General features: G+C 43.2%; 1 protein-coding gene across 8 annotated transcripts in view; it reads right to left on the bottom strand.

Annotated features, from left to right (window-relative positions):
• The window catches only part of PTPRS (protein tyrosine phosphatase receptor type S), a 521,512-nt gene that overhangs the window by 141,478 nt on the left and 353,103 nt on the right, over nucleotides 1-26,931 (bottom strand). For all 8 annotated transcript variants that reach the window (XM_086947045.1, XM_086947049.1, XM_086947044.1 and 5 more), the window contains exons 6-8: nucleotides 16,382-16,492; nucleotides 5,448-5,717; nucleotides 421-1,002 (exon numbers count right to left, since the gene is read on the bottom strand). In XM_086947045.1, coding sequence (XP_086803171.1) covers nucleotides 421-1,002; nucleotides 5,448-5,717; nucleotides 16,382-16,492 — 963 coding nt within the window. The remainder of the gene's footprint in view (nucleotides 1-420; nucleotides 1,003-5,447; nucleotides 5,718-16,381; nucleotides 16,493-26,931) is intronic.

Raw genomic sequence — 26,931 nt, 5'->3', positions numbered from 1 at the left:
TATGCCTTAACATATTTCAGAAAACTCATTTTACTATCTGCCTCAGTGCACTTGAAATGAGGTTTGTCCCACATACAGCTATGGAAGGCTTAGTAGTGGGGTGTCTGTGCAATAATTTCTGCTTCAAACCACATATTAGAAACATGAGGCATACATCAGCGGGGACTACTTGAGCCTTCTTACAGAGAGGCATGTTCTAGCAGGCCCAGCAAAAAGGATCAGCTTAGAGGAACCAGTCAAATGTTTGCAGAAATGTGATTGTGGTATCAACTCTAGCTTTTCCGGATGGTTTCAGGGCTTACAGACATACAGAATCATCACCACCCTTATCTTTCTTAGAGAAACTGTATGCATGAGTTTGCGGACTGGCATCTGCTTATTCCAGAGCATCTGCCTCCCTCCAGCCTCAACAAGACTCACCTCCCTGCTGTGTCTTGACCTGCATAGGCTCCGAGAGTGGCCCATCACCTACAGACGTGTAGGCTAAAACTCGCACTGTGTAGGTCTCATCTTCTCGTAGGCTCTTCACTGTCGTCAGCTGGCTTCCCTCTACTATGTACTTCTGCCAGTCATTAACAGGCTTGTCGGGTTCCATGGTAAAATAGACTCTGTAGCCTCGAATTTGCCCGTTGGGCTCCACTGGCTCGTCCCAGTGAATGATCATGGTTGAGGGGCTCAGCATTCGTGCCTGGACATTGCGGGGGGCACTGGCTGGTGCCTGCTCTCCTGTGCGGGCTTCCACTGTCTCACTGGGTGGTCCCTGGCCAATAGAGTTGACTGCAGACACCCATATCTCATACTCGGAGTTGGGACTCAATCCTCCAATGCTGTACCGAGTGGTGGTTATGTCCTCCATGATCTGGTATGGCCCTTCTTGGCTCTTCGACTTGTACTCTATCACATAATACGACACAGGGTCGGGATTGCCAGAGTCCCAGGTGACAGTGATACTGGTGGCTGTGGTCTCAGTTACCACAGGCTTACCGGGAGCTTTAGGAAGTGCTGAGAACAAAAAAAAACATTTATAATTGAATATTTAAATCCTAAGACTATCTTATAGTAACATGTTCACACAGCATTTTCTACCATTCCGTTTGCTGCTCTGTAAACAGCAGGTGCTACTATTACCAATTTTAAGGTGTTCTGCCTGTTGACCTACGAAGGATCATGGGCCGTGTCAACCCTATCAGGATTCAAACTTCAATCAATCAATCACACATTTATAGAGCGCGGCCAATCAACCGCGAGGGTTTTGCGACTCTCAGTTTACCTATAGACTAAAATGAGTGTTTAACTCTCTAAGACATCTTGTAACAAGGGTTTACAGAGTGTGGATTTCACAAAAGCAAGCTATTTTTTAATGGGGAAGTAAATATATGTTGAATGAGGATCCATATACACAATAAAATCTTATTTGTTGATTGCTTAACCATTAACTGATGAACACAAATTGGCGCTGGGTAAATGCGATTTTTGCCAGATGTCTTTACCAACAACAAAATATAACCTTAAACCTCATTAAACCTGCAAGTCCATTAAACACAATTGGTACATATTTACATCTATGTTTTATAGGATCTTAAATGTGTATAAGTGGAATTGAATGTTCACATAAAAACTTTTCAGTATGCTGTAAACTCCAAGATATGACCTAGAACAAGGTGAGTTTTATTTCCAGAGGTCAAAGTTTCTTTATTTCTAGGTCTCAAAACATGTTTATCAATTGAAATTAGACCACCTTTTTCTCTAGAATTACACAAAAAATCCTAATTATGAGGAATCAAAGTTTCTTTATCGCTAGAGTTCGAACTCGAATGATATAGATTCTTTGACGTCTAAGGATCAGAGCTTAAATCTTTTGTATCCCATTACTTATCAATAAGGGTGCTATAGCTCCAGAGATTAAATATGTGATTTAGATGTGTATGGTTCAACACTTCCTTTGTCCTTCACGGTCAAAGCATAGACATCTCATATATTCATGATTCTGTATTTCTACACATTAAAGCTTCTGCACTGGGCCCGCTCCTCCTGGATCGTCCGGTAATCTCATATCCCAACCACAGATGCTGAACTAACCGCACTTCTCCCAGGTAATCATCTTGGTGTGTCGTTAGCTGCACTGTTATCACAAATAAGCAGAACCAGGATTCAGTCAATATTTCTCTGTATTATTGAGCCATGACAAAAGGCTTGTATATATGGCAGGTTGACTAGTGTTTAGACATGATCCTAGGGCACCATCCTCCTAAAATTAGGTTGCCCTAGCTTTGGGATGTGTTGCAAAACATCAGTTTTTTCTCTTTTGCAACTCTGCCATCCACCGTGTACAATACTTCCCCACTCTAAGTCTGCCCAATTCTTGGTTCTGTGCTCTGCTTCTGTGTCACAACTGCTTGCGCCGCCGACAGGAAAATATCCGCTCCAATCGAGAAGCCAGGGGAAGGGGAGGCGATGGAAAGGTGGCATTAAGCTTCACCATGTACTTCACTTTTGTTTCTGTGTACTTGTACGTCCCAGAGACAGTTATTAAACCATGTAAAACAAAGGTATATATGCAACATCTGCTCATAACAATTCGGCAAATTGTTTAAGCACCACTTATCTCCACTATACACCTCTAAACAGTTCACAGCTACTACTAAAGTCTGCTTTTATCAGCCTAACGAATTTAGCAGGATTCTTCCCTTTCTGACTTTTTATCTCTGTGGGTAATGGTATTATCAGTTCATGTGTTCGTTCATTCTAGACTGGATTTTGGCAATTCCTTCTATATGTGACTACCTAAAAAGAATACTGCAACGTTGCAGTATATTCAGAATACAGCAACAAGGACTGTCCCAACCTTGAAGATTTTATTATGTTTCAAAATCTATTAACGAACTGCACTGGCTACCAGTGAGGAAAGAAAACACAGTTGTTTCAACACAGTTTGTTTGATGCATCAATCAAACCCCCTCTTGAGTAGATGCATTGTCAAATACGTTTCTGGAAGAATTTTGGGATGAATGACCTGCTGTGATTTGGTGTTCCCAAATCTCATTTGAAGAAATGCAGTGGCAAATTGTTTCGAGTGCAAGGTGCCCAGGAATGAAATGTCGTTAAATCTAAGAAGCGACCTATGTCTTCTGAAGTTTTATCAACTATTTGAAGCATGGCTTTTTACATCATAGGCCTTTTCGGTCACTATAATAGCATCTGTACTTTCACGCAATATGAGATCTGTTAAAGGGTGTACCTCATACAAACACCAGTGCTTGCACCATGGCCCAGCTTTCTCATTCACCCCACAATTCTACTGCATTAACAACACAGGTTGCCAATGCCCACCATCTTAAAGGATCTTTCTTTGTTTCCACATCTATATTGTCTTCCTTGCTACCCTTGAGCCAATCGGCCCTGCTATTACCATCCTCAGATCTGGCAACTTCACCCCTTGTGACCCCGTCCCACTTTCCGCTTGCAGGTGTGGCTGTTGCTGTGAAGCAATCCATGCACTGTGCAGAAACAGCCACCACAAACACTTTCAGATTCTATAACCTCAGTCCAATACCTTTCTTCTCCTGGCTGATTCTCCTCCGTATTTACCCACCATGATCCAAACTGTGCAAATGTAGCATTTGTGGCTCTTTTCCAGACGCTTTATAAATTATGAATGAAGGAAAATAAGAAAGCTGATGGCTGCGAGGCTCGCTCAGCATTGTTTTCACATCAGAGACAAGAGCGCGCACTCCGAGCCGAGGGATACCAGAACAATCCAAGATCTGAGGCTAGATTTCAAAGCAGTTCACTTCACTTTTGCTGGTCAAAGCTGTTGCAGGTGTTAAAACTACACAGGCCCATTTCAGAAGCCTCACCACCAGCTACTCCTCTGGTTTGGGGTTTCAAGGGGCCAGTTTGGATTTGGAAAGAAAATCAGACAACATCAAACAGAGGATAATTATTTCTAGAATCCTTATTGTTGTTAATACCTGATTGGGGAAAGAGTACCAGGCACCATCAAAACTAGTGACATAGCGAAATTCTGACTACCGGCGATAGTTGGGGATGTGGGGTTGATTAACACAGACCAGATAACCACCGAAGAGCTATTCTGGGAATGTTTTGTTGCTATTGCAGAGTTGGGTAAAGAAAATAAGACACCTGCAAAAGGGACATTCTGGGTTCCTTGTAGATGGCGCCCCCTGATTAGTCGAGGAGAACCACATGTATTTCATGTCACAACAGGACAAAAATGCACGGTGTTAGAATCCTCAGAGTCTTTAGTATGAGCCAGAACCACTAAGAGGTACCAACCAGGTGACCAAAGGTGCAGGAAAGATGTGGAAACCAATTCTCGTTTATGGAACCAAACTACACCACACAAGTCAAACAATGAGCTTCTGCAACTCTGACTTTACTCCACAGTAAGAGGAAATGTATCCACGTGAAAGGGGCGGACACTGGATCTGACCAATCAAGGTATGAGTGGATTCCGTACTGAGACTAGCTCTCTTTCTGAGGAATCACATGAAACATGGCAGTGACTGCTCTATAGGAGCTATGTGGTGACAAGTATTAGCCCAATAGAAAATTCTAGATAAAACAATGAAATCAACATACATCTTTAGTTGTTCGATCCGAAACAACCTATGCATTTAACGAATGAGGCCATTTGTATATACACTGATCTGGTAGATCTTCTATCTTTTAGGGTTTGGTGATCTATTCTATTATATGAAGAAAAAGAACAGATATAGTTTTTGTTTTCTCTCCATTTCCCAATCAGTCTAACTTAAAAGCAAGCAAAGAGTAAGGTGAAACTAACAAGAATACAACAGTCCAAAAGGAGTGTCTGTTAAACATGAAACACTGGAGCGCACACACATTTTAAACATTAATGCTCAGTCGATGATTGTTTTTTGTCAAACTATATAAACTACGGGAAATGATTCAGGCCTGTGAATCTCTACAAGACCCCATGCTAGAGAAAATCGTAATACCATGTAGTAAAGCAGAGGGCGGCATACTACAATGGCGTAGTCACAGGCGCGGAAGACTATATCCTCATAGAAGCACATACGAATGGGGACATAGGTCGACACGAGCGGATGTCAAAGAATGTACTTTTGTCCTTGTAGGTTTTCTGCATAACTCAGTGTTTCTATATTGTACATCATAGTAATTGCACAATCTAAAGTAGACAGAACTTAGGTAACAAACAATATTATCACTTGTTACGATACTACACAACAATATAACTATTAGTACTTCGAGATCATGAAAGATTCATAGGCAAAGTTTGGCCGTCGTTAGTAAAGTAAGATTTTGTGTTCCCAACCTTCTCTCTCTAGAAATTTTGCCTTTCTTTTCCCTATTGGGGACCCTTATGAGAAGAGAGAATTTCAAGGGATAAGCCGACACTAGATTTGTTCCTCTTCATCCTACTAAGTCCATTCTGCACTTACATTTCACTGTGATTTGTGCCACAGAGTCGATAACACCAAGGCTGGACATGGCGACACAGGTGTAATTAGCAGACTCCTTGATGTTGGTCAGTTCTAGCACATTGCGCCCCACAGGCATGTCGTCTTCAGGTGTCAGATCTTCCTGCCCCATCATCCACTTCACGTAGGGCATTGGTGAGCCAACTGCCACGCATGTGATGTTCACGCTACCACCCGGCATGATCTCATGGCTGACTGGTAGGATGGAGAAGCGGGGCGCCACTCGACGGACTGTGGAAGAAAGGCAAAGAGGGTAATAAAAAAAACACAGAGCGGACCGGTGAAATAAACAAAAAAAAGAAAGGAAAAAAAATCTTCAAAAAATTTAAATTAAATAACAAATTAACGAAAAATAATTGTAAAGAAATTTTACTTCACAAACCATATAAACTGTAAATAGAAAGACATTAAAGCTGAAATTCATAGCAACAGGTCTCCAGAAGTCAGGAGGTAGGCCCATCACAGCACAGATAATACACAAAAATATATTAGCTATTTCTCATCTTTAAAGACATCTCACATATCAGATGAAAAAGAAAATGTGGCCCATCGTTTCCCACCCCTCTGTCCGAGTTCCCAGGGCCCCCTGACTCTGGGTGGTTTAAGGATGTGAAGACAGCAAATGTGATAGGGGCGATTCTCTGGGTAGAGAAAGAGACACCATAAGTCTATATGGAACATTTACAATAAGGGTTCAGTTATGCAGGTTGTCAGGGGAAAAGGGAAAAGAAAAGGTGAAGAGCAAAGTGAAGTCAATGCGGGTGTTGAGTGAATACTGCAAAGAGGCTACTGGCCAAGGGGAAGGAAGGAAGAAACCCCTAGAGCCCCCTCACATTGCCCATGCCCCATAATCTCAACCAATGGAGCTCTTGGTGAGCAATGCCTAATTCTTCCCTTCTTCTCCAAGGTGCGCTAACAGTAGGCGGGAGGTGAAGCAGAGCTGCGGGAGAGGATGATTGATGGAAGCAGTCAAGGTGGTGTAGGGAGCAGCAGGAGATCGGAAGAGGGGAGAGAAATTAAGTAGCCAGGAGTTGTAAGCATAATTTGAACGGGAGCCCTCTGGAGACGCTCTACCGGCCGGGAGCGTAAAAATAAAAAATTTGAAAAGATGAGAAACGCTAATGACATTTTTGTGGTTTTCGGGTGTAGAAACCCAACGAAGCCTCTTTTTGATCTGACACCATTCGATCGGTAGATGCAGCTCTCAGAGTAACAGACATCATGCAAAAACAGGGTTAAAAAAAGAAAGAGAAAGTAAGAAAAGAGAGAGAGACAGGAGAGAGGGGAGACCAATGCAAAGGAACATAACCCCTGGGCCACTAGCAAATGCCCAAGTGAATATCAGAGAGAGAGAGAGGAAAAGACAAGAGAGAGACAGAGAGCGAGGGGAGGGATTGGGAAGGGGCCCACTTTAATGCTGCATACTTTTGTGTCGCGGATGTGATCAAATGCGGGGCTTGGGCAAAATGGGGGGCACATGGTCACATCTCAGCCCTGACAGGACAAGAAACAGAGTCATCACTGCTGAGAACTAACAAGACACAGTCACAGACGGGACGCCTAGGAAAATCTTTGTGTCATGTTCTCAGCATCTCCTGAGCTGAAGGTGGATGCAGCTTCCAGACCTGACGGTAGAACATGAGCGAAGGGAGAGAAAGGGAGGACGTGGTGACGTGGAAAGAATCTTACAGTGATGCTCACTCCTGAAAAACACCTCTTTGAAAGCTGAAGACAGATTTTCCCCAAAGACATGTCAAGACCATCACTAGAACCAGGTGGGCTCCATTCCCAGGAGGACTGGCTTCATGCACAAATTTCCCTCAGGCTCTGCAGGATGAACCACAGCTAAGACAATAAGAGAGCTTTCTTGAGTATCTTCTTGTGTTGGGATGGCAGACTTTTTTAGTGCCTACCAGTGTAAAAGTGAAAGGCGTGGCCTGTCTCGGATTGTCCAAATGTTGGTTATAAGGCATCACTGCCCTGTGCTGTTGAAAGGCAGAAGGGATTTCTTAGTCTTGCAAGATGGCCTTCCTTGGTTTGCCCTGATTACAGGAACAGAGAGTTTTGAAGCTTGGGCGAGGATCAGGAAGAGTATATGTCTTATTCTACGCCATGTCGTCATGACAGGTAGAGCAGATTTCTAAGTATGTGCTTGTTTAGGAAAGAGAGAGTTCATGAGGTCGGACAATCTTCAGGAAGGAAGACCACTGATGTTGGAAGGGTGTTCTCTCAGGCTCCGATTAGGACACTGAAAGTCTTAGGGCCTGATTTAGATCTCTTTATATCCTATGGGATTTATATTTCGGCAGGCGGGATATCAGTCAGCGTTGTGACAAGTAACTCATCTGCCAGTGTCTAAATCAAGCACTTAGTCTGTACTAAATGGCTAAGGCTTATGATTCAGTAGCTAGAGCTGGACAAGGTGAAGGTACAGTAGCACCACACCAATGTCCAACCCAGGTAAAAATACCTCTGATCATGGGCAGACTGTAGCCAACAACACCTTCACTCGACTCTACTTGAGGCCAAAGATTTGGCCAGCCTTGCAGTAGGGAAATCACTACAATGCTATTAGGCAGGCCACAGGCTTAAATGCCCTTTGTTAAGTGTCTCCGCCTGAAGGCAGCCAGCACAGCTTCAGCCCCCTCACCTGTCCAGAGAATTACTCATGGGTCAGCCCAATACTCTGGGTGCGACAGCGATTCCGGTAGGAAGCTTCTGGACTGCCTAACCAGTTATGCCTTGTGGATATTGCCTTCCCACCCACCAAACCATGGACCTTTCAGAGGGCAACTTCACTGCAACATTCCAGGACACACTAAAGACAAAATGGAGAGACAGTAAAGAGGCACAGTGACATGCAGACAAACCAGGGAAGAAGGGGGAAGAGGAGAGGATGAGTCTTCTGAGGGGGGCTGATATGTCACTTTTTGGCGGGTGAAGAGGAGAAATGTGGGGTACATAGACTGACGGACTAATTCCAGTCAGCAAACAGCATTAACAGCGACAAACTCCAGCGTGTGATGCAAACACTGTGTTGTCATGGAAACAGGGGAAGACGGAAAATCCAACTGAATTAAGTAAAAAAATATATAGAAGCCAAAAGAAACTCAACACACACAGAAGGGGTCTGAACGCCTAATATTGGAGTATGACGGAGAGTTGTTTCATTTGTATTGGTTGGGGCACAGGAGTGGTGATGGGAACTTTTGTTTTAAAAATGGCTTGAGACACTCACAGGAGACAAGTCGAGTTTTAGGCATGGTGAGTCAGCTTATTTTTTCCATAGTCAACGGCAGAGTGTAATCGGACAGATTTGATGGCTATTGTGAGTGAAGAGATTCAGGTCACAGGGGAAGTGACCCTGCTAATCATCATGTCTGTGCAGGAGCAGTCATCATCCCAGACAAGTAGAGTACTTTCTAGTTGAGTTGTCATTGTAATCCTGGGGGAACACAATGCCTTAATTTGGGCAAATTCAGACAGTGGTTGCCTGTGCCTCTGTCAGAGGGCCCGTGACACAGCAGATAGGTTGCAAACACAATTCTGCAAATCTCCCTGCTGAGTTTTAAGATTAAAAGTAAGGAGCTGGTCTAGACCTCGGTCTCAGGACTTCCCAGGCATGCAAGTTTAGGTTTAGTGGAGAAACCAAAAGAAAAACATGTGAGGAGACCAGGTCAAAAGCATGGTTAAAGCCTATGATCAAACGTGTTTTCCATCATTGACCATAGAAGACCACAGATATCTCAAGCTTTGTTAATGAAATAATGAGATGAATATAGTAAATATCTCAAGGTTTGTTAATGAAATAATGAGATGAATGAAGTAAAACAAAAATTGACATGAGAGAAAATAGTTGTACGAGGGCAAAAGTAGGCACTTCAAACAGCGAAGAATGTTAGAGAGGGAGAGCAAAAAAAGAACACAAGGAGAACTAGAAAGATGAGAAGTATGTGATGGAAGAAGAGCTTAAAAGACCATAATTATAAAGAGATAACTTTTTTTTTTTAAAGGTTTAAGAGAACCGGGAAGTTTGAGGCAGGGAGAGATATAAAGGTAGTAGACTCTCTCTTGCCAAGAGTTGGTGTGACTATCTAAATAAATTGTTCACCAGAAAATAGTAGGAGTGGGTTTGTCCAGGAGTGGAGAGTGCACAGCAAGTCCCACTCCAAAAACACGCACCAACGTGATGGCCATGCCAAGGGAAAGAGGGGAAGGCATTGTTCCTGCGAGTGTCATCACCCATTTAAAGAGTTTTAAAGAGAATCAGATTCACATGTACGAGAGCGGGCGAGGAGAAGTAGCAGGAGGATGATCCCGGACATTTCAAACCCCGATTCACAGAAATTGAACCAAATGAAATATGGTCAAGGAAATAAAAAAATATATATGTATATATAATATTTACTAAACCACAAAACTGAAATAAAAGTGGAAAGTGACGTGGATATTGATAAGCGGCAAAACGGAAGAGGATTATGTCATCGCTCCAACGCTTAGCAAGCAGCTGCCACATATGAGGCGAGAGAAGAGACGGCAGGCGCCATCTTGGGGCTCGTGGATAGGAAAGGGAGGAGTCAGTCCGTCTTACTCCAAAACAAGGATGGGAATTAGGAAGTGGGTGAGGGGAAGGGTGCAAAAACAATGAGCAGCCTCAACATTATTAGTGAAGCTTAGATTACACCTGCCAATGTCTCATTCGATAATCCCCATAGCAAAGAGAGCTGGAGTCACATTACTCAGAGGAAAATCAAGCAAGTTATCACTAACTCCACCCCTTTTATTATTCACAATGGTGACCCCCACATTCAATTTTCTGCTGATTACAAAGGTCGCTTCTTGCCATCATAATTTGTGTGTATGCAAACAAACATTTACAGTGTATAGTTCCGGGTTAACCGCACAGGGGTTTCTTGGCCTTTCCTAGTGTTGATGTATTTGGCTGTTTCTGACCTTTCTCTTCAGGTACACTGCTTTCCCATGTGTCAGACTAACTACTACCCCTCCCAGGGGTTCCTTCGAGCAACTCAGATCCAAACAGACCCAGTGCCCAGAGGTTTTGGACCTGCGCAAAGAGTGACCTCTGAACATGCAGCAGGCCAATACCTTGACTTAGGTGCTTTTGCCTTAATTTTATTGTTTGACAAGGTGTAATCTAACTTTTCCACCTAACACAAAGATCAGCAATGCATAGGTGAGAGAGACACAGGCGGGCGGGCAGGCGGGCGGGCGGGCGTGCAAGCAGGCGGGCTTCTCTACATCGGCACAGCTCTGTGTTCCTGCCCAATTAATTTACCCCTTTGTTCCCACGGGCGATCGCACCAGTGCTGGACAGTTGCACTTCAGGCTTTTCCAAATTTCTCCAAGTAATACACCAGAGTCTCACAGATTTGAACAAGTGTAGTTTACTGATGAAAAAGCCTCAAATACGGTGGTACATGCATGGATTTCTTCCAACTGAAACATGACCATTTCCCCACCCGATTCCCTAAAATGGTTCGCGTTCAATGCCAGAACTGCCATAGCTCAATGGGCAGTAACCAACCTGTTCACCAACATCTCCATTTAAAGGTATGAAGTTATACTGGTTCTGATTTAAAGAATACATGCTAATTCTGTACTTAATTTGTGTCGCACCCTCTACATGACTACAGAGTCCAATCCCAACACCCAGGTCCAACTATTATTCAGCCCTATGTAGGTTTGTGTCCTGTAACCCTTTCTCCGTAGACATCGGACATGACTGACACTAATGGTTACTGTTAATCGAGGATTCCTTCTAGACACAGGCTTACAAAACTTTCTTCTAGATGAGGCCAATGCTCCGAGCCAACATAAAAGCAATAAACGTGGACAACTCTCAGTGAAATCCATGTAATACTTGAGGACAGAGTGCACGACTCTTAACTTGTACTGTTGTGACAGACATGCAGAAATCTACCACCACTTGGTTAATCCTATCACTTGGTCCCAGATGTCTATGGATTCTGGTACACCACTCTGTCAGGATCAACAGAGATTGGGCGATTTGAGTTATCCCATGCCATAAATAGACATACCCGGTATGTGGAACACCGACTGCCCTGCTACAAAGTTGCAATGTGAAGGACACAAGCTTTATCAGTTGGGCTACTCTCAGGGACTACCAGAAATTACATGTTCTTTCTTCAGACCCTCTCCAGCAGCTGTGCGTTTTCTACAGAGACAAATCAGTGACAAAAGCTACTTCAGTTTCCTCTTCGCCCTGGCTTTCCACCCACCAAGAACATGATCCAACTGGGCAGGAACACAGGCTGTTGGGAAATAAATTCGTCTAACACTAGTACACTACAACACAGAAAAATACATCAACAGAACAAAACAAAACAAAAAAAACAACAATAAAATCCAACAAAATAATTAACCAGAACTAAAAAAATAATTTTTAGAAACAGCAGAAAAAACAATACGTGTCATGCAAAATAATTACATTCTCCCATCATGCATCAGGCTCAATGTCCGAGCACCAAGTTACCATGACGACGAAAGTGCAAAACCCAGCAACATTACCAAAGGATGCAGAGAGAAAGGTTTCCGCAGTGCAACACATTCTCATTATCAAAAGGAACCGCCAAAAGCGGATCACGCCACGTAAAGAGGCCTCGGATTTTCGCTTTTTTTTTTTTTTTTAACGAATGTAAAAATGTGGGTAAATAAAGTAAAAAAGAAAAAAAACACACCAACCTTCTCGAAGCTCTGAGGGATGTTAAGGGGGTTTGATGCGGAACACAATGACATGAGGAAGAGAAAAAATAGGGGAAACACAGAGAGAGTAAAAAAAGGCCATCTCAAGGCTGCAGTCGGCTGCAAAGCGATTCTTGAACTCGGTAACATATAAAGTAAAGAGACAGCAACCATCTTTCTTTTCAATCTCGTTATATCCCTCTCAAAACCCTCCCACAGCCCACTTCTGTACCCGCCCAACAGACCTCCCCCATCACACCAATGCACCCAATCAATCCACAAGTTCCAAAAACAACAAATCTTTCTGTGTCAGTCATGAAGTATCTGCACAGGTGCCCATGCTATCCACACAGCCCCAACCTGCAGGACTCACCTCAGGGAGTGGTGCTGCCCCTTGACACCAGCCCCTGTGCCTTACCTCATCAAGCAAGGGGGCCTTGGACTACCCCGTCACAGGTCACTTGTCCTCACCCACCTCGGTGAGGAAGCGCTCTGAAGATAACCTGTATGCTTATAAATATTTTACCTTAAATTGGAGGGCGGTGTTCCACCCTACACCTACCCCCATGCCATACCTGAAGAAACACAAACACTGAATTCCAGTATACTCCCCACAAGATAGGGTATTCACCATTGGAGAGGTCTTATGTGGGACTCTTCTCCGGCCCCCAAGCTTTGGCTTAACTTTGGACACGTACACTGCACAGGTCCCTGGGCCGCCACCAAGCGGAAGCCTTTGAATCAATCCTATGCATGTGACTATGCTTTAGGGTGTGGAACAAGGACACGTCTGTGCCAGTTCCTGTGTATGTAAGCTGCAGATAGATACATTGTAGCCAGATTCAGAACATTTGAAAAGGTGAGAAGAATCATATCTTCATTAAACCCAGCAAAACACAGAAGAGTGGTCTTTCTGAAGGACGTGACCCAAGAAAGAAATGTTACATATATCTGCCATTTTAGTAGGGCACGTAACTATGTATGTTTTTGTGTGTGAGGCTGTAAACCAAAGGGGGCAGAAAGGAAGCTTTTGAAACATAACCAGTTAACTTAAAAAAATGTACATGACAAAAATTTGCTTTAATTGTGGCGTAGAAATGTAATAAATAATGCTGTTGTCCTTTGAAAGGTTGGGGGGGGGGGGGTCTCAGCTGACATAAGGTGACCAAGATGTGCGGAAACTGTTACTAAGGAAATAGTTTGAATTGTGCTGTAAGCTCACATGAGTCTTGAAACAGTGTCACACGTGTATAATTAAAAATAAATTAGTTTACAAATTAATGGGTTAGGTTGGATAGCATTTAACCCACGCATTTCACAATGTTTGGCTTGTAAACAGAGGTCTTAATGTGCCTTTTGGTTAAAACTAGACCTTCTGTCTACTCTACCTGTCTGGTTTCTGGCCGTGTTGTTAATTGAAGCTATTTACTTTGTATATCTTGCTTGAGTAGCCAGTTGAGGCAGGAAGGAGTAGCAAGAGGAAATAAATATATGCAAGATGTTGTCTAGTTGGAAGGACATACTCCATTCTGATTTCCTGACAAAGGCTCTGCAATGGCTACTGCTCCCTATCCCCGGCTTACAAAGGCTTCACTGTGCTCTGACTCTTGCTTGATTTTGCATATTGACTCTAGATTACGTGATGCTAAGAAGACAAGGCTGTACAGTATTGTACACAATATGCATCATACATTCGGACTGTGCATCATGCATTGTGAATATGCATTGTGCAATCCTCTTTTCCATTGGTTTGCGTTTTCTCACACCGTGACGGTTGTCACTTGTCTTTGTTTGTTCATTCGTGCAGTCTTTTCCCGCAGACTTTCTGTGCCCCGACTCATTATTTCTATGTTAAACAAAAGGAATGCTGGTTGCTCACAGGGAGTTGCATTCCAGGGCCCCCGAATGAGTCTTAGGACACCCAGTGCGTGTTTCATCCCACAGAGGCCTGTTTCAAGGCATATGCAGTTCTTGACGGGGTTGCTGGTTGAGGGCTCAATGCTGAGAAACAGACTGGTAGAAGTTTGAAGAGCCATGTAGCAATCTCATTAAAGACGGTGTGAGGAGCTGTCTAAAGAGGCTATTCTGTCTCTAGTCATATCATGCATTGCTGTCGATACCGGTATGGAAGCATATATATGACGTAGCAAGGAGGATCTTCCCTAGCTGCCGCTAATCTTGAGTATATGGAAGCATAGGCCTGCATGGTAAGAAACACGTGAAGCCTGTCTGGTGTATGTGGAACATTACTACCTCCTGGCGCCTTTAACATGTTGACTTCACAACTCTTCGAATGGGACAAGTCATTTTGGAGGTCAAGAAATACCAGCCTACACGGATACCATGCTTGTTAATAATGAATTGCCTTTTTATGACTTGTTGATACGGAGTAGCTTTAATAAATTGGTTCCTCTTTTTGTAAACAATGATCACACATTGTGTGTTTCCATTGCATACTGCTGATCTGCACACATTTTAACTAACACAGTTGTGCCAAGGAGGTGCGTGGTTAGAGCACCCTGATATCCTCACCAATAGTGTTGATAAAACTGAGAAAAATAGAACATTGCTCTACTGTTTGTGGATGTGCAATGAAAAGAAGATTCTGCAAGCTGGATATTTAAGGTGGTACAGAGTATGCTAATATTAGGATACCGTTTTTGTTTCCCGTTATTTGATCCAGTCCGCCCGTGGCCAATAACAGCCCAACTCTGGCTATGCCCTATAATAGAAGATTACTGCTTCATCCCATGATTCCCCCATCCTGTCCTATGGTGTTCAGGCTTCCATTCAGTCCTTATACCCAGTATCCTGCTTCACCCTGAGATTCACATGCTGTTGCTGCCTCATCCTGAAATCTCCAACTTCCCAGTCCACACTGAAATCATCCTACTCACGCTCTAACCAGTAATCCCATGGTGCATCGAGGATCAACGAGATTTAAGTGCACCCACCTAACCCATGAAATCTCCAGACTCACGCCTCGCACTGTAATTAAGAGGCTCCAACTCTAGCCTGCGATCAACAGGTTTCGGCTCACTTCTGATTACACTGTGATGGGCAAGATCCCACTTCTCCTTCAGACACCAAGTATTGAGGAGGGTAAGAAAGGAAAATCAGGCTCAAATGATTTAGCTTGAAGCGAAGGACAGACTCCAAACTTGAAGCACTGTACTTCTGCTTCCTACCTCGAGTGAACAAGGCAGAGAAGAAATATGGGAGGGCGCGCAGATGTGAGAAAAGTGTGCAAGAATGAAGAAATAAGCAGCAAGTGTATATTAGCGGGGAAGAATAGTGCACAGTGGAATTCATTCTTTTAAGTATCAGTTTAGTATCAAAAACTGTAAGTCAGGTTATCCAAGCAGCATACTCCAGCCGCTCACATATATGCTTCGCAACTAAATAAAGAACAGGTTAATGGCTTTATATAAGGGGCTATAAGAGAATAGTTTTTGCACTATGTGAATGTGTTTCGCCCACCACCCAAGATAATTAGAGGAGTACACACTGTAAAAATCCCAGTAAACTTTCCTGAAGATACATGTAAAATATTTTTTTTAAGTGAATCCAGACATATTATTTAGAAACAGTCACGTGTTTGACACTGGGAACTAACTGCTGCATTTAAAAAGAAATGTTGTAGACAGATCAAAAAGGAAACCCTTCTGCCCCCAAAGTGCACTCGTTCAGCCCCTTGATGAAGATAACTCCTAGACCCATTCAATCTTCAGATACCAATACTATGATTAAAATAAACACAACATTCAGTAATAGGACAGAAGCCATTTTGTACAAAGAGTGCAAAGTGAGGTTTAACTCCATCTGTCTCTTTATGGCTTCTCTGATGTGCAAGATGGTATCTCACTTCATGTTACTCATTACAGTTCACAGAGTGGGTTCTTTCCAGCCTATAGCCTGAGGATGCAATAGACATGTATGGACAACAAAATGGTCAGACGGTGTGGAGCTGCAGTCAGAGCAGTCCTACGTTGAGCGGCACACTCTGAGTGGCCTCTGCCTCTATGCTGTTTATTAAACCCCACTTTGGTGACAAATTCTGAAACCCTGGTTCCACATGTTCCACACCAGTGCCAGCCCTCGCTCGTGCAAGGAGCCAAGGGCACCTGCTGGTGTTCCGAACTTTCCCCGTGCAGAGCTGGGGTGCTCCCTACCTCTCACGTAAAGGTTAGCAGGTGACGAGTAGCGCACTCCGGCACTGTTGCTGGACACACACTCGTACTTCCCCTGATCGGTCTCTTCGCTGTTTTCGATCTGCAGGGCCCCTATAGAGAAGAGAAGAAAAAACAGAGCGAGAGAGAGAGAGAGAGAGAGAGAGAGAAGACCATTACATTCCAAAAACAGATGAACCCAGTGCTCCTGGAACTCAGACACCAGAGTTCCAATCTTGTCGCTGTCAAACTAGGCGACAATGTCATAGTAGTGTGCTACAAGTACTGGCTCCATGCTCAACATCTTTACCATTTGTAATTCACAGAGAGCCAATCAGCTTGGCAGCATGGTTACACTTTTTATAATGTCTAAGCTTATGGCAGGTCGGCGACCATCAGGGGATCGGATTAAGTCACATTTCAATAACCCAGACCAGATGCAGCGACAGAGGTGTTGGGACTTGAGTCACATGTACAGAGTCTTACCAGTCATGGTTGACATGATTCCCTGTGTCCATTCAGCTTCCATCCTCTGGTGCCCCCTTTAGATTTACGCTGTCAAAACCGGACCCCTGTACAGATCTATTCCTCTGGATATTTTTTTCTTGCACAAATTGCTAAAATGATCATTTTTTAATCCTAAGGACTATCAAACGCTTCATAGATGAACTAGCATCCTCTTCGTGAACAGATCTGTGGATTCCTCACCTTACGAGAGAACTTCACTTTACGATACAACACCTGAAATCCAGCTGTCACCAACATGCAGGTTTGCTCAGCAGGTCTGTAAAAGAATTTCTCATTGGAACTCGTTTGCATATGTATTGTGTGGATTCTAAGGTTGATAACCAAAAGGCCAATATACCTCTCCATGAGCTGATCATACCCGAGAGATATTGTATACCCCCATCTGATCCACTGATTGATGTTCTTTGCCTCAAAAGATGCACATTATCAAATTCTCACCAACAATATACGCAAGAAGGGAAAGATGAACCTGGTGTCTGTCAATTCACAGTGGCTTTCCTGCATCTTTTTCTCTACCACAACAAACACAGAGCACAGGAACAAGAAGAGTAAAATGATAATAAAAGCAAAACGAGACCGGGATCAGAAACCACATGTAAGGGATAACGATGAAGGGCACGATTGAGAACGAGAGGTGAACGATTTGAATATTTGTTGTAGGTGATGGGGAGGGGATAACCTTACCTCGTATTGGAGTAGACTCTGCAATGAAAAGTAAAGAGAAGAAGTGAGAGGATTGAAAATTGGGCTCCAGTTCTAGGGACCACCAGTCAAAAAAGGACCCAACCATGAGGGCTTGCTCAAGGATGTGACCTTCATCATCTTCACAGCATCTACCTAACCTCTAGTGTCACCTTTTCCTCCCCTTCCTAGGTTTTCTAGTTTAACTAGTGCTGCTCTTCACTAACTACTTTGCCAGGCCTCTTAGCGGGTCCTCCTTCATTGCAGGGTTCTTAATTATGCGCCGGTTTCCTCAATCTAAGTTGCAGCTTCTTCCCCAGACCTAGAGGCTTGGATACTTCCAGTAATTCCCGCCCTGCTCTGTGACCACCTCTGCCATCAGGGTCAGGATGAATAGAGGGGGGGGAAATCACCAGGAGCATCTGATCTCCTTCATATCCACTTCCTTCCCTCAGCCCTAAAAGAGTACTTTCCCACCTCTATACTACTTCTGTGCCTAAAATACATACAAAGTATGTCATGCAGTGGCCTCCTCCACTAGACTGGTAAAGAGACTAAGTCCTTCTTTACAAGCAGCCAGGTTAAAGGCGACTTGTGTAACTGTTATTACCACACACATCGCAATTATGAGTTTTGTGATAAATATCTGTAGGTCAGACCTTCTGCTGTTTATCGGTATGAAGCGGAACATTCTATTCCCCAAAGGCATGTTCTGCTCCAAAGACTTGTAATTGGTTCGACTCAGCAGAGTCTGATTTTATCAGATGTGATTACCAGGCGAGTCGTAATGAAGGCCTATGATGAGAACTTCCTTTGCATACCATACATCTTCCCTATAAACTGCCTACGTAAAAACTTTGATTCCCAGCAGACACCGAAAGCTATGCTCAGTCATCTCCCTATAATCCCACCAAATGTACATGTTCTTGCTCATAACACTGGTAAATTCTCTTAACCACTGGAAGAACTTTGCCTTATTGGAACATTGGATAAGCCTCTGCTGGCTACTGCTTGTCAGACCCTTTTGGTGATGGGGTAGCTTTAAAGCTACATGTAGGTGTCGAAGAAACAAAATGCTATCCTAGTACAAGAAGCTGCCTGAATGTGAAGGGCACATCCATGAGGGAGGCAGCTGAGCCCTAACCTGGAAGCAAGCAGTCCCTGCTCGCTGAGGTGAATTCCACCATTCACGTACGATGCTCTTGGGTCACAAACGAGATGCACCCTCCTGCGCTCAGTGGACCATATTCTGTAAGTTGTTACTAGAGTGCTGATGTCACTTCCTGGAGAGAGCCTTTCAGCAGTAATAAGATGGGCCCTTTTTAATGGCTGGCACAAGATTACAGAGATATTTCTTTTACCACAAATCCTGAAAACAGTGCAAATGATTTCACCCTCCTGCACTCAAACTGTAACTTATAATTAAATCCTAAAACGACTTAACGTAGCTCTAAATGAAAATATCCAAATGCACTTAAAGTCACCGAGCCCATGTGAAAACTGCATTCTTTGCTTATACTTTTCGATATTCTGAGGAGGGTTTAAGACACCCCAAAATTAAGTGCCTGCCAAATTCCAGCTACCTTCTGCAGTAACCACACTTGTAATTTTGCCTGGTGGACTCTCAGATTAAAGTTACAGCTAGTAGGGACTGGTGGGGACAAAGAAATAACATTTTTAAAACTTAGTCTGGAACGTGAATGCAGGGGGCGGGTCTCTCACTTACAGCCCACAATGATTGTCTACCGAAAGCTTACAGAATCCCCCCCACCTCCCCCCAATATGTAGTTCTAATACTTTTCAAACTTGAGCCTGCTGCTCTGAACAGAGTGGTGACTCAGAATAGGATTCAGAGCACTTAGGTCTAAGTCACATCAGTTGATGATTGTAACACTTTTCAATATATATTCTAGCTCCAAAACTAGTTGTTAGGGGCGTTCAAAGCATATGCCTCCATAATGCCACCAAGCTACAAAGCCACTAACACAGGTACGCCACCTTTCCTTTCTCTACGCCAGTGACACTCCAAAATGAATAGCCTTTCACCTAGTACACATCTTAGGCCCCCCTTCTTTGCCCCGCCTTCCAAGCTACGAGTTTTTAGATGCACTATTTTCAGAATAAAGGGCAAAAAAAATCTTTTTTTTTTTAACTTTTACATTTTAAGGCATATTAGCTGAAAGGACAGGGACAACTTGGTTAGGTTTAGCTGGGTACTTACTAACAGGTAAAGTACTAATGGTTAGGTAGGGTCTAGTTGAGGATCTAGTTAATAGTTAGAATCTAGTATGTTAGAAAGTAGTTAAGGGATAGCAACTGGTCAAGGATACGTAAGTAGTCAAGGATGAGAACCTGGTTAAGGTTTAAGGTTAGAAAAGGGTTTTTAGGGTTATGGACGGTTATTGGTTAGCAGCTGATTTTGGGCGAGGAACTGGTTAAAGGAAGGGATGTAGTTTAGGATTAGGAACACATTTAGTAAATAGGTTAGGGTCAGGAGATATTTGTAGGTTAATAAAGCTGGTTTGTTAGATGTTAGAAGAAAGACAGAAGATAAAGGACAAGAAGGAAAAGTTGAATTCTCTCTGCTTGAAGATCAAGTGTTTGAATAACTGGAGGGCTGTCAGAGGGAAATGGACAACTAAACCGAAGCATCATTAACAACGCGGAAAATGCAAAGGATTCTCAGGCATGAGGGCATCTAAAGGTCTGTCTAACAATGACATTTGGCAGAAGAGGCAAGGCTTAGTAAGAAAGTTACACAGGGGTCATGGCATGGAGGAAATGGGAAGGAAGGCAAAAAAGTAAGAGAATATCTCCCACCATGGCTGCCAGATACTATTGTGGTGTTGTTGGGGATGTTGCGGGCGATTGGTAAGAGATGAAGGGTAACAAGCTGGAAGAAGAGGGTGTTCAAGGTCATCGAGCAGGGAAGGAATCTCAGGAGAAAATTGAAAATCATGCTAGCTCCAGTACTATTGGGAGATCAGAAGTTGTGCAAATGTTTCCGACACACGTGCTATCGGGTATCAAGAAAATTATTCTGAGGCTGGCGCTGTCAAGGAATCAGGACCAACTTGACCCGTGGGCCAACTTGTAATGTTGAGAATCCAGGTGATTGATCCGAACTCAGAAAAAAAGAAATATGGAGTCAGCTGGTAAGGATTTAGAGCTAGAAGAGACGGGCCAATTCAGGAGGCAGGACTCACCCTTTTGATTGGGCAGAACAAGTATCAAATTGATTAAGCTGAATTGTGAAAGTAGTATGGGTGCAACATACTGGCTAGAACACAGGAAGCGGGACAGTGCTAACCGCTGCCTAGAATTCAGGAAAGGGGATCACCATGGCAATAGAACACAACACAGGAAGTAGGACAGACACGCAAGAGATTTAGAACACATGGAAACAAATCTAGTCATTGGGCAGAACGCACGAGGCAGTATGGATTCAGGCAGTAGAACACAGCTCATTAAAGGGTGCTGCAAGTGGGGTGACAAGTGAGAAGAATTGCGGCAGTGGGGTAAACTTTAAGGCGTGCGAGTGAGATTGTGCTAGCTGCCTCTTCAGGGATTGAATCATCTAAAAATTCTGCAAAGCTTCCGATTACACTTCAGAGAAAGGACGCTAGGTCAGGGAAGTCCAGAAGGGTATTATTGGGGCAGCAGGGAAGGAGGATGGTGAGTCCAGTTGAAGGTACCTGAGACATGGAATGGGTGAAGAGTCCAGGTGGGGGATTGTTAGGAGCAGATGGGGAAGGTACAGAGGATTACCAGGTCATGAGGACATTATGGGATCCTGAGGAGAGGAAAGTCCTTGTACAGGGGTTAGTAGTTTGGTGCTCAGCATGCATTCTGTAAGCGGTTAAGAAGGGATTAGTTCCAGAGGGGAAACAGTGATTTCAGCTGCTCGCTGTGTTAATGCAAAACAACTTACCAAATAAATCTGAGAGTTATAAACAGAGACAAAGGAGAGAGAAAGACAAGACAGTTAAGAAGAAGCAGAGCGACATATTGGCTATTTGTGATCTTCTTTGGTGGGTTCCTCCAGATGAGACCTGGAGGATGAAGGCTTTGGGATAGAGAACCAGCACTGGAAGTGGGTGTGTTGTGGCAAGAGGTCCAGAAGGTTTTGTGCATGGTTTGGAAAGGTGAAACATGCATGTGCTGCTCGGGGCATACAAAACTAAACATCCTAAACATGAGAAACATCCTAAACACAAGACTCACCAGAGTGATTTAAACTCTCGCTGCACATATAGGGCAAGATGTATCAACGGGTTTTGTCCATTCTGTGCCTATGGGGAAATGTGTTGATACATATGTCCCAAAGTGAGTATATTTGCTTCTCCCACACATGCATGGGAACACTCACCACCTCAGCTAGACACACCCATTGAAATCACCACAACACAGCAGTTAATCTCTCCATAACAAAACCAAAACCCAATGCCAGAGACACATCCTACGATGACATCTCAGACTTTAGTGTGATAGGAAGAGTTCAACTATGTGTTAGTACACGCTCCAGACACCCACAGTGACAGGTCTGCACTATGCAGAAGCGGAGGATATAACAACTTTGCACGGGCATAGAGGAAAACATGGCGATTTAGTGCCCCGCCAATACATCTGGCATGGAGTGTCACATGTTAGGTTTAACAGGATATGTTGGTGACACCATCACAGCCCAACAGGTCATTGAGGTACCGGACTGTCGCAATCAACTGCATTCCCATGAGTCCAGATAACAGGTGAAACACCAGGACCAAATAAAACTATAGTGTCAACAGAGTAAAATATGACTCATTACCTCAACAAGTACAGTAGCATGCAACATTTAAGCAGGGTGTTTACTTGGCATCACAATGCGCAAGCATGTTATCGTGCCACAATAAGGTGCTACTGCATTATGATGACTGCACAACATTGCAACTTTTTGCTTGAACAGACTACGTGAAAACACGAATGCCTTACATAAATACACGACTCAGTTTATCATCTCAGGACAATAAATACAGCACATTAGCTGAATGTAACACATTACATAGAACTCAAAAAAGCTCCACACTAAGTCACCACCTCACAGCACTCAATAGTTTAAAACAATCTCACTATCACACCACATACTTCTGCACCACACCCTTCCCGCTACCTCGCACCCTTACCACTATAGATTGTGTTTCTTGTGAGTAGGTGTGGGGGGTGGTGAGGTATGATGTTTGGCTGAACTTTGGTGCTTTTATTTTAGAAATGATACAATTAAGGCCAAGGCTTGTTTCCAGTTAAATGTAGCTACTGAGTAAGCAATTAGTGGATAGGAAAGATTCTTCGGGGAGCAGGGGTATGTATGTATGAGAAAGTGCACTTGCATATGGGTATGTAAGTGGGCTTGTGAGAGCCAGTGCTTGCAAAAAGAAGGAAAGTGCACTTGCATATGGGTATGTAAGTGGGCTTGTGAGAGCCAGTGCTTGCAAAAAGAAGGAAAGTGCACTTGCATATGGGTATGTAAGTGGGCTTGTGAGAGCCAGTGCTTGCAAAAAGAAGCATACAACCAAGAAGTACATATGTCGAAAAATCTGAAACCAAAGTACCAAGTACAAATATATCAACAATTTTGGTGCAACGTGGAACCGACAAAGGGGAAAACAGCCATATTTAATAAATTAAAATTTCACAACATAGGACAGACAGAACGACAAGGTGGACAGAGAAAGACTCAACACATTCATGTTAGTATCTAGTCTGTTTTTGCCCTAGATACTGAGACCACTCGGTAAGCTAGACACTCTTAGCAGGTTGGAACACACCCGGTAGCCTGGAATAAAGCCGGCAGCTTTGAAGTATATGAGGTAGGCCCGTGATCCTCTTCCAGGTTCTGGATAAAGCTGGCACATTTGAGATCCATGCATCAGGCTGTGGTTACCTCAGAACATGTATGAACACATCTAACCGGGTGATGGGATGCATATCAATCAATACCAGTAGGATAAGCGATTTTTAGATCTATCCTAATGGGTCAGTGGCTGGACTTGAACAAACCAAGGGCGAAGGGTATCAGCTCCATAATGTTAGTTCTACATCTTGTGCAGTCTTGAAGGAAAATTAGAGAGCAACAAAAACAGGCACAAAAATAGAAACTTCCGTCTCGATTTTGGGGATTCAAAAGGAGTACCATCTATAAGCTAACAACTCACTAGACAGAAACACATTGCCCTAGTGAGTAGGAAGGATTAACCAGATGTAAAGTACAAGGAGTGGTTCATAATGGAACACACAAAAGCGGTTATTGCCTTGACTAAAATATGTAATGCACCTCCTGTACGCGCCACATAATTTTGCACCGTGTATATTACAGTGTAAATGGCAACCTGTTTCAGTCCATATGGGACAAGTTTGTTGTGCAGGTCTTCATCAGAGCAAGTCTGCTGTTTTTACAAAACACAAGGCCATATAGGACTATTAAAAACTAGAGTGCATTCCGTTTCCTGCATCTGGTACTTAAATGGAGGAACACAGAGGTTGTGTGTAATTAGCAGAGAATGAACAGATTGAACAAGTGGCAGACTGCACCTTTAAACCTCTGTTACCGGTGGCCTGGGTGACTAGAGTCCAAACAGCCTGCCAATTCCCTGTAAGGATGGAAGGGTGAAGGGCAGGTAGATACTTGCAAAAGGGCGTATTGTGCTAAATAGTATAGGAGTGGAGATTGATCTGGTCTTGAGAAGTTGGTCACATCAAAAGACAATTGCAACAGGGTTACACTTGCTTGCATGCCTGAAACTCTGCTGGTCATTTTACCATAAGAGATATGCAGTGACCAGTCTTTGGAGTAGCTTCTCTTCCATTACATCTGATATTTAGGACCCGACAACAGGAAGTGACCTACCACTTTTGTTTCCAAACACTGGGTCATGTGAATACTACAGGTCATGTTTTAAGATGGAAGTATTTTACCCCCTACTTTGGAAGTCAGGAGTAAAAGAAGGGGATTGAGATTTGTCATAGGATTATTTAGGAGTGAAAAAAATAAACAATATTTTAATATCAAGCCTGGGGTGTTTCCCTCATGTAACCCCAGCTTTCTCAGTAGTTTGAAATTCATGCACATGAAAGGTTTAGCTACATAAAAATTATCTTCAGATTAGGCAGCAACAAAAGTAGAAAGCCTATCTGTGGCATATCATGGCTGGTAATATTACTAAGAAAGTTTGGATGGAGGCTTAGCTGTTCTCTTTATTTGTTAATCCCTACATTGTAGTTGTTTAAACTATATGTCTTAATTAAAGCGAGGTTAACATGGTAGGAAGCTGTGTATATGGTTAGCTGCGATGTCATTCTGTTGCTATTATCGACCTCCTTTTGCCTTCACTAATTGGGAAAACATCACTTACCTACAACAGTATTTTTTCTCTCCATTTTTGCTCTTGTTATAGAATCATGTAATATGTACAATTATGCCATATATTGTTTGAGTTCAGGCTATCATGCTTTTCTCTACTGAAAACAATGGGCATGGACCGTAGGTGTGTGCTGGGGAGGGCTCAATGTGACATTGACTCAAAGCCCACAATGCCCTTCAAGTTGTTACATCTCTTGATTCTTTACTTCTGCTCTCTGGTTTGGAAAAAGAAGCATAAAAGCCTTTCGCCTGAAAAAAAAGACTGCTGTGCAAGATCCCCAAAGGAACAGAATGAATACACAATGAATCCCAAACATTATCTGGCTTCAGAGTTGCACACTGAAGAATTGTTCAGGTTTTGTTCCCAGTATGGCAACTTGTTTCTGTTTGTGTGTAACTTCTGTCTTCAACAAGGCCTTAATGGCTACAAATTCAATGCTTGCTCTTGTTTTCTAACTTAGTGCTTGAAAAATAACAAATAGGATGTTGGTCTGCTTAGTTCAGGGATTTGGCACTCAGAAGTCGGTAAGATAACCATGGAAGCAGCCCAGGCTGATCAAGGTAGAGACTTCCAGGCAGAGATACTGAGATTAAGAGGCAGAGTTTGACAGAACCTTGCAGTGCCATGAAGCCGAAGAAGAGGATATAAAATGGTACTTGTTCTATAATATTTAACAAAACAGAGCTTCTGTCTTCCACCATGAAATTACAAAGTAAAGGACATACAACAAAATAGCCTTTTATTTTTTCAAACATTCCATATTCTCATGCGTTTTTTTGTAAGCAGCATTGTCCCGATGAAGGCCCAAGTAACAGGTCTTACCCAGAACAAACTGGAACATGTGCTAATGTTTATATGGTAGAAAAGTTTGGCACAACATCATGCAACAGGAAAAGAAAATTAAATCAAGGTACTCACGCAGCTTGCATTTGGGTTTATTTCTTTACCAATCCCATTTGTATTTAACTTGGACATTTTTTTTAGTCGCTGGGAGAGATCTGTTTGTGTACATTTCAGTGACTTAATATGCATGGTGCTTTATTGCAATGTTTTTCCATAAAAACATTTTTTTACGTACATAACTTTTTTTTCCTTTGACAAAATCCCACATATTAAACGAACATTTTGGATTCAAAGTTCATCCCCCTCTAAGCTGCTTCATTGTTTCTATTCAAGTCCACCCACTGATCATGGTAGGGCCAAGCTGAAACTCATAATCTACCTCTGAATTCTTTTGTACTGTACTTCATTAAGTAGCCACATTACTTACCAAACCTCAATTATTTTTTTGCTTATCCTTTTTTGGTTGGATTAGGATTTTGGTTTACGAATGGCATATTCCCTTTGCATAGGCAGTTTGAGACACGCTTTGCAGGTTCAGGATACACACTGCAGTGTGTGATACACCTTGAAAGTTATTAACAGATCTAGCACCTTGGGAGGGTGCCTCATAATTGCCCTGATGGCAAAACAACGGCACAGGGCATTGGTTAGCAAACTCACCTTTTTTTTACTTCAATGTGATTGACATAAAGAGTGCATAAGTACTTCCTATGCAGAATCTTAACCACCAGTGCACATCTCCTCCAGTAAGCCATCAGAACTGGTGAACCCAACTCCGCACAGCGCCTACCATGAATCAGCTGTGCACAGTACGTCCCAGGAGTCCCAAGATCTAGTGCAGAGGGCCTCACAACAAGCCCGGTGTATCAGTGCACACTGCAGTGCTCAGCTCCACCCACATCTCCCTGTACCAGTGCAATTTGGAGCACACAGCACCTACCATGTAATGCATTATAAAGCATCCCTATGGGCAGCCTGTTCCAATGCACACACTCCTGCCACTAGACATGTGTTGCAGTGTAGCAGGCAGTGCAGAATGCCTCTCCAGAAGCAATTTCTACCAGTGCTACCTGCAATGCACGGTGATGCTCATCAGCTATCAGT

This window comes from Lissotriton vulgaris, chromosome 12 (assembly GCF_964263255.1).
Source record: "Lissotriton vulgaris chromosome 12, aLisVul1.2, whole genome shotgun sequence".
In the NCBI taxonomy this organism is placed as follows: Eukaryota; Metazoa; Chordata; class Amphibia; order Caudata; family Salamandridae; genus Lissotriton; species Lissotriton vulgaris.
This window is presented reverse-complemented; position numbering and strand designations above follow the sequence as displayed.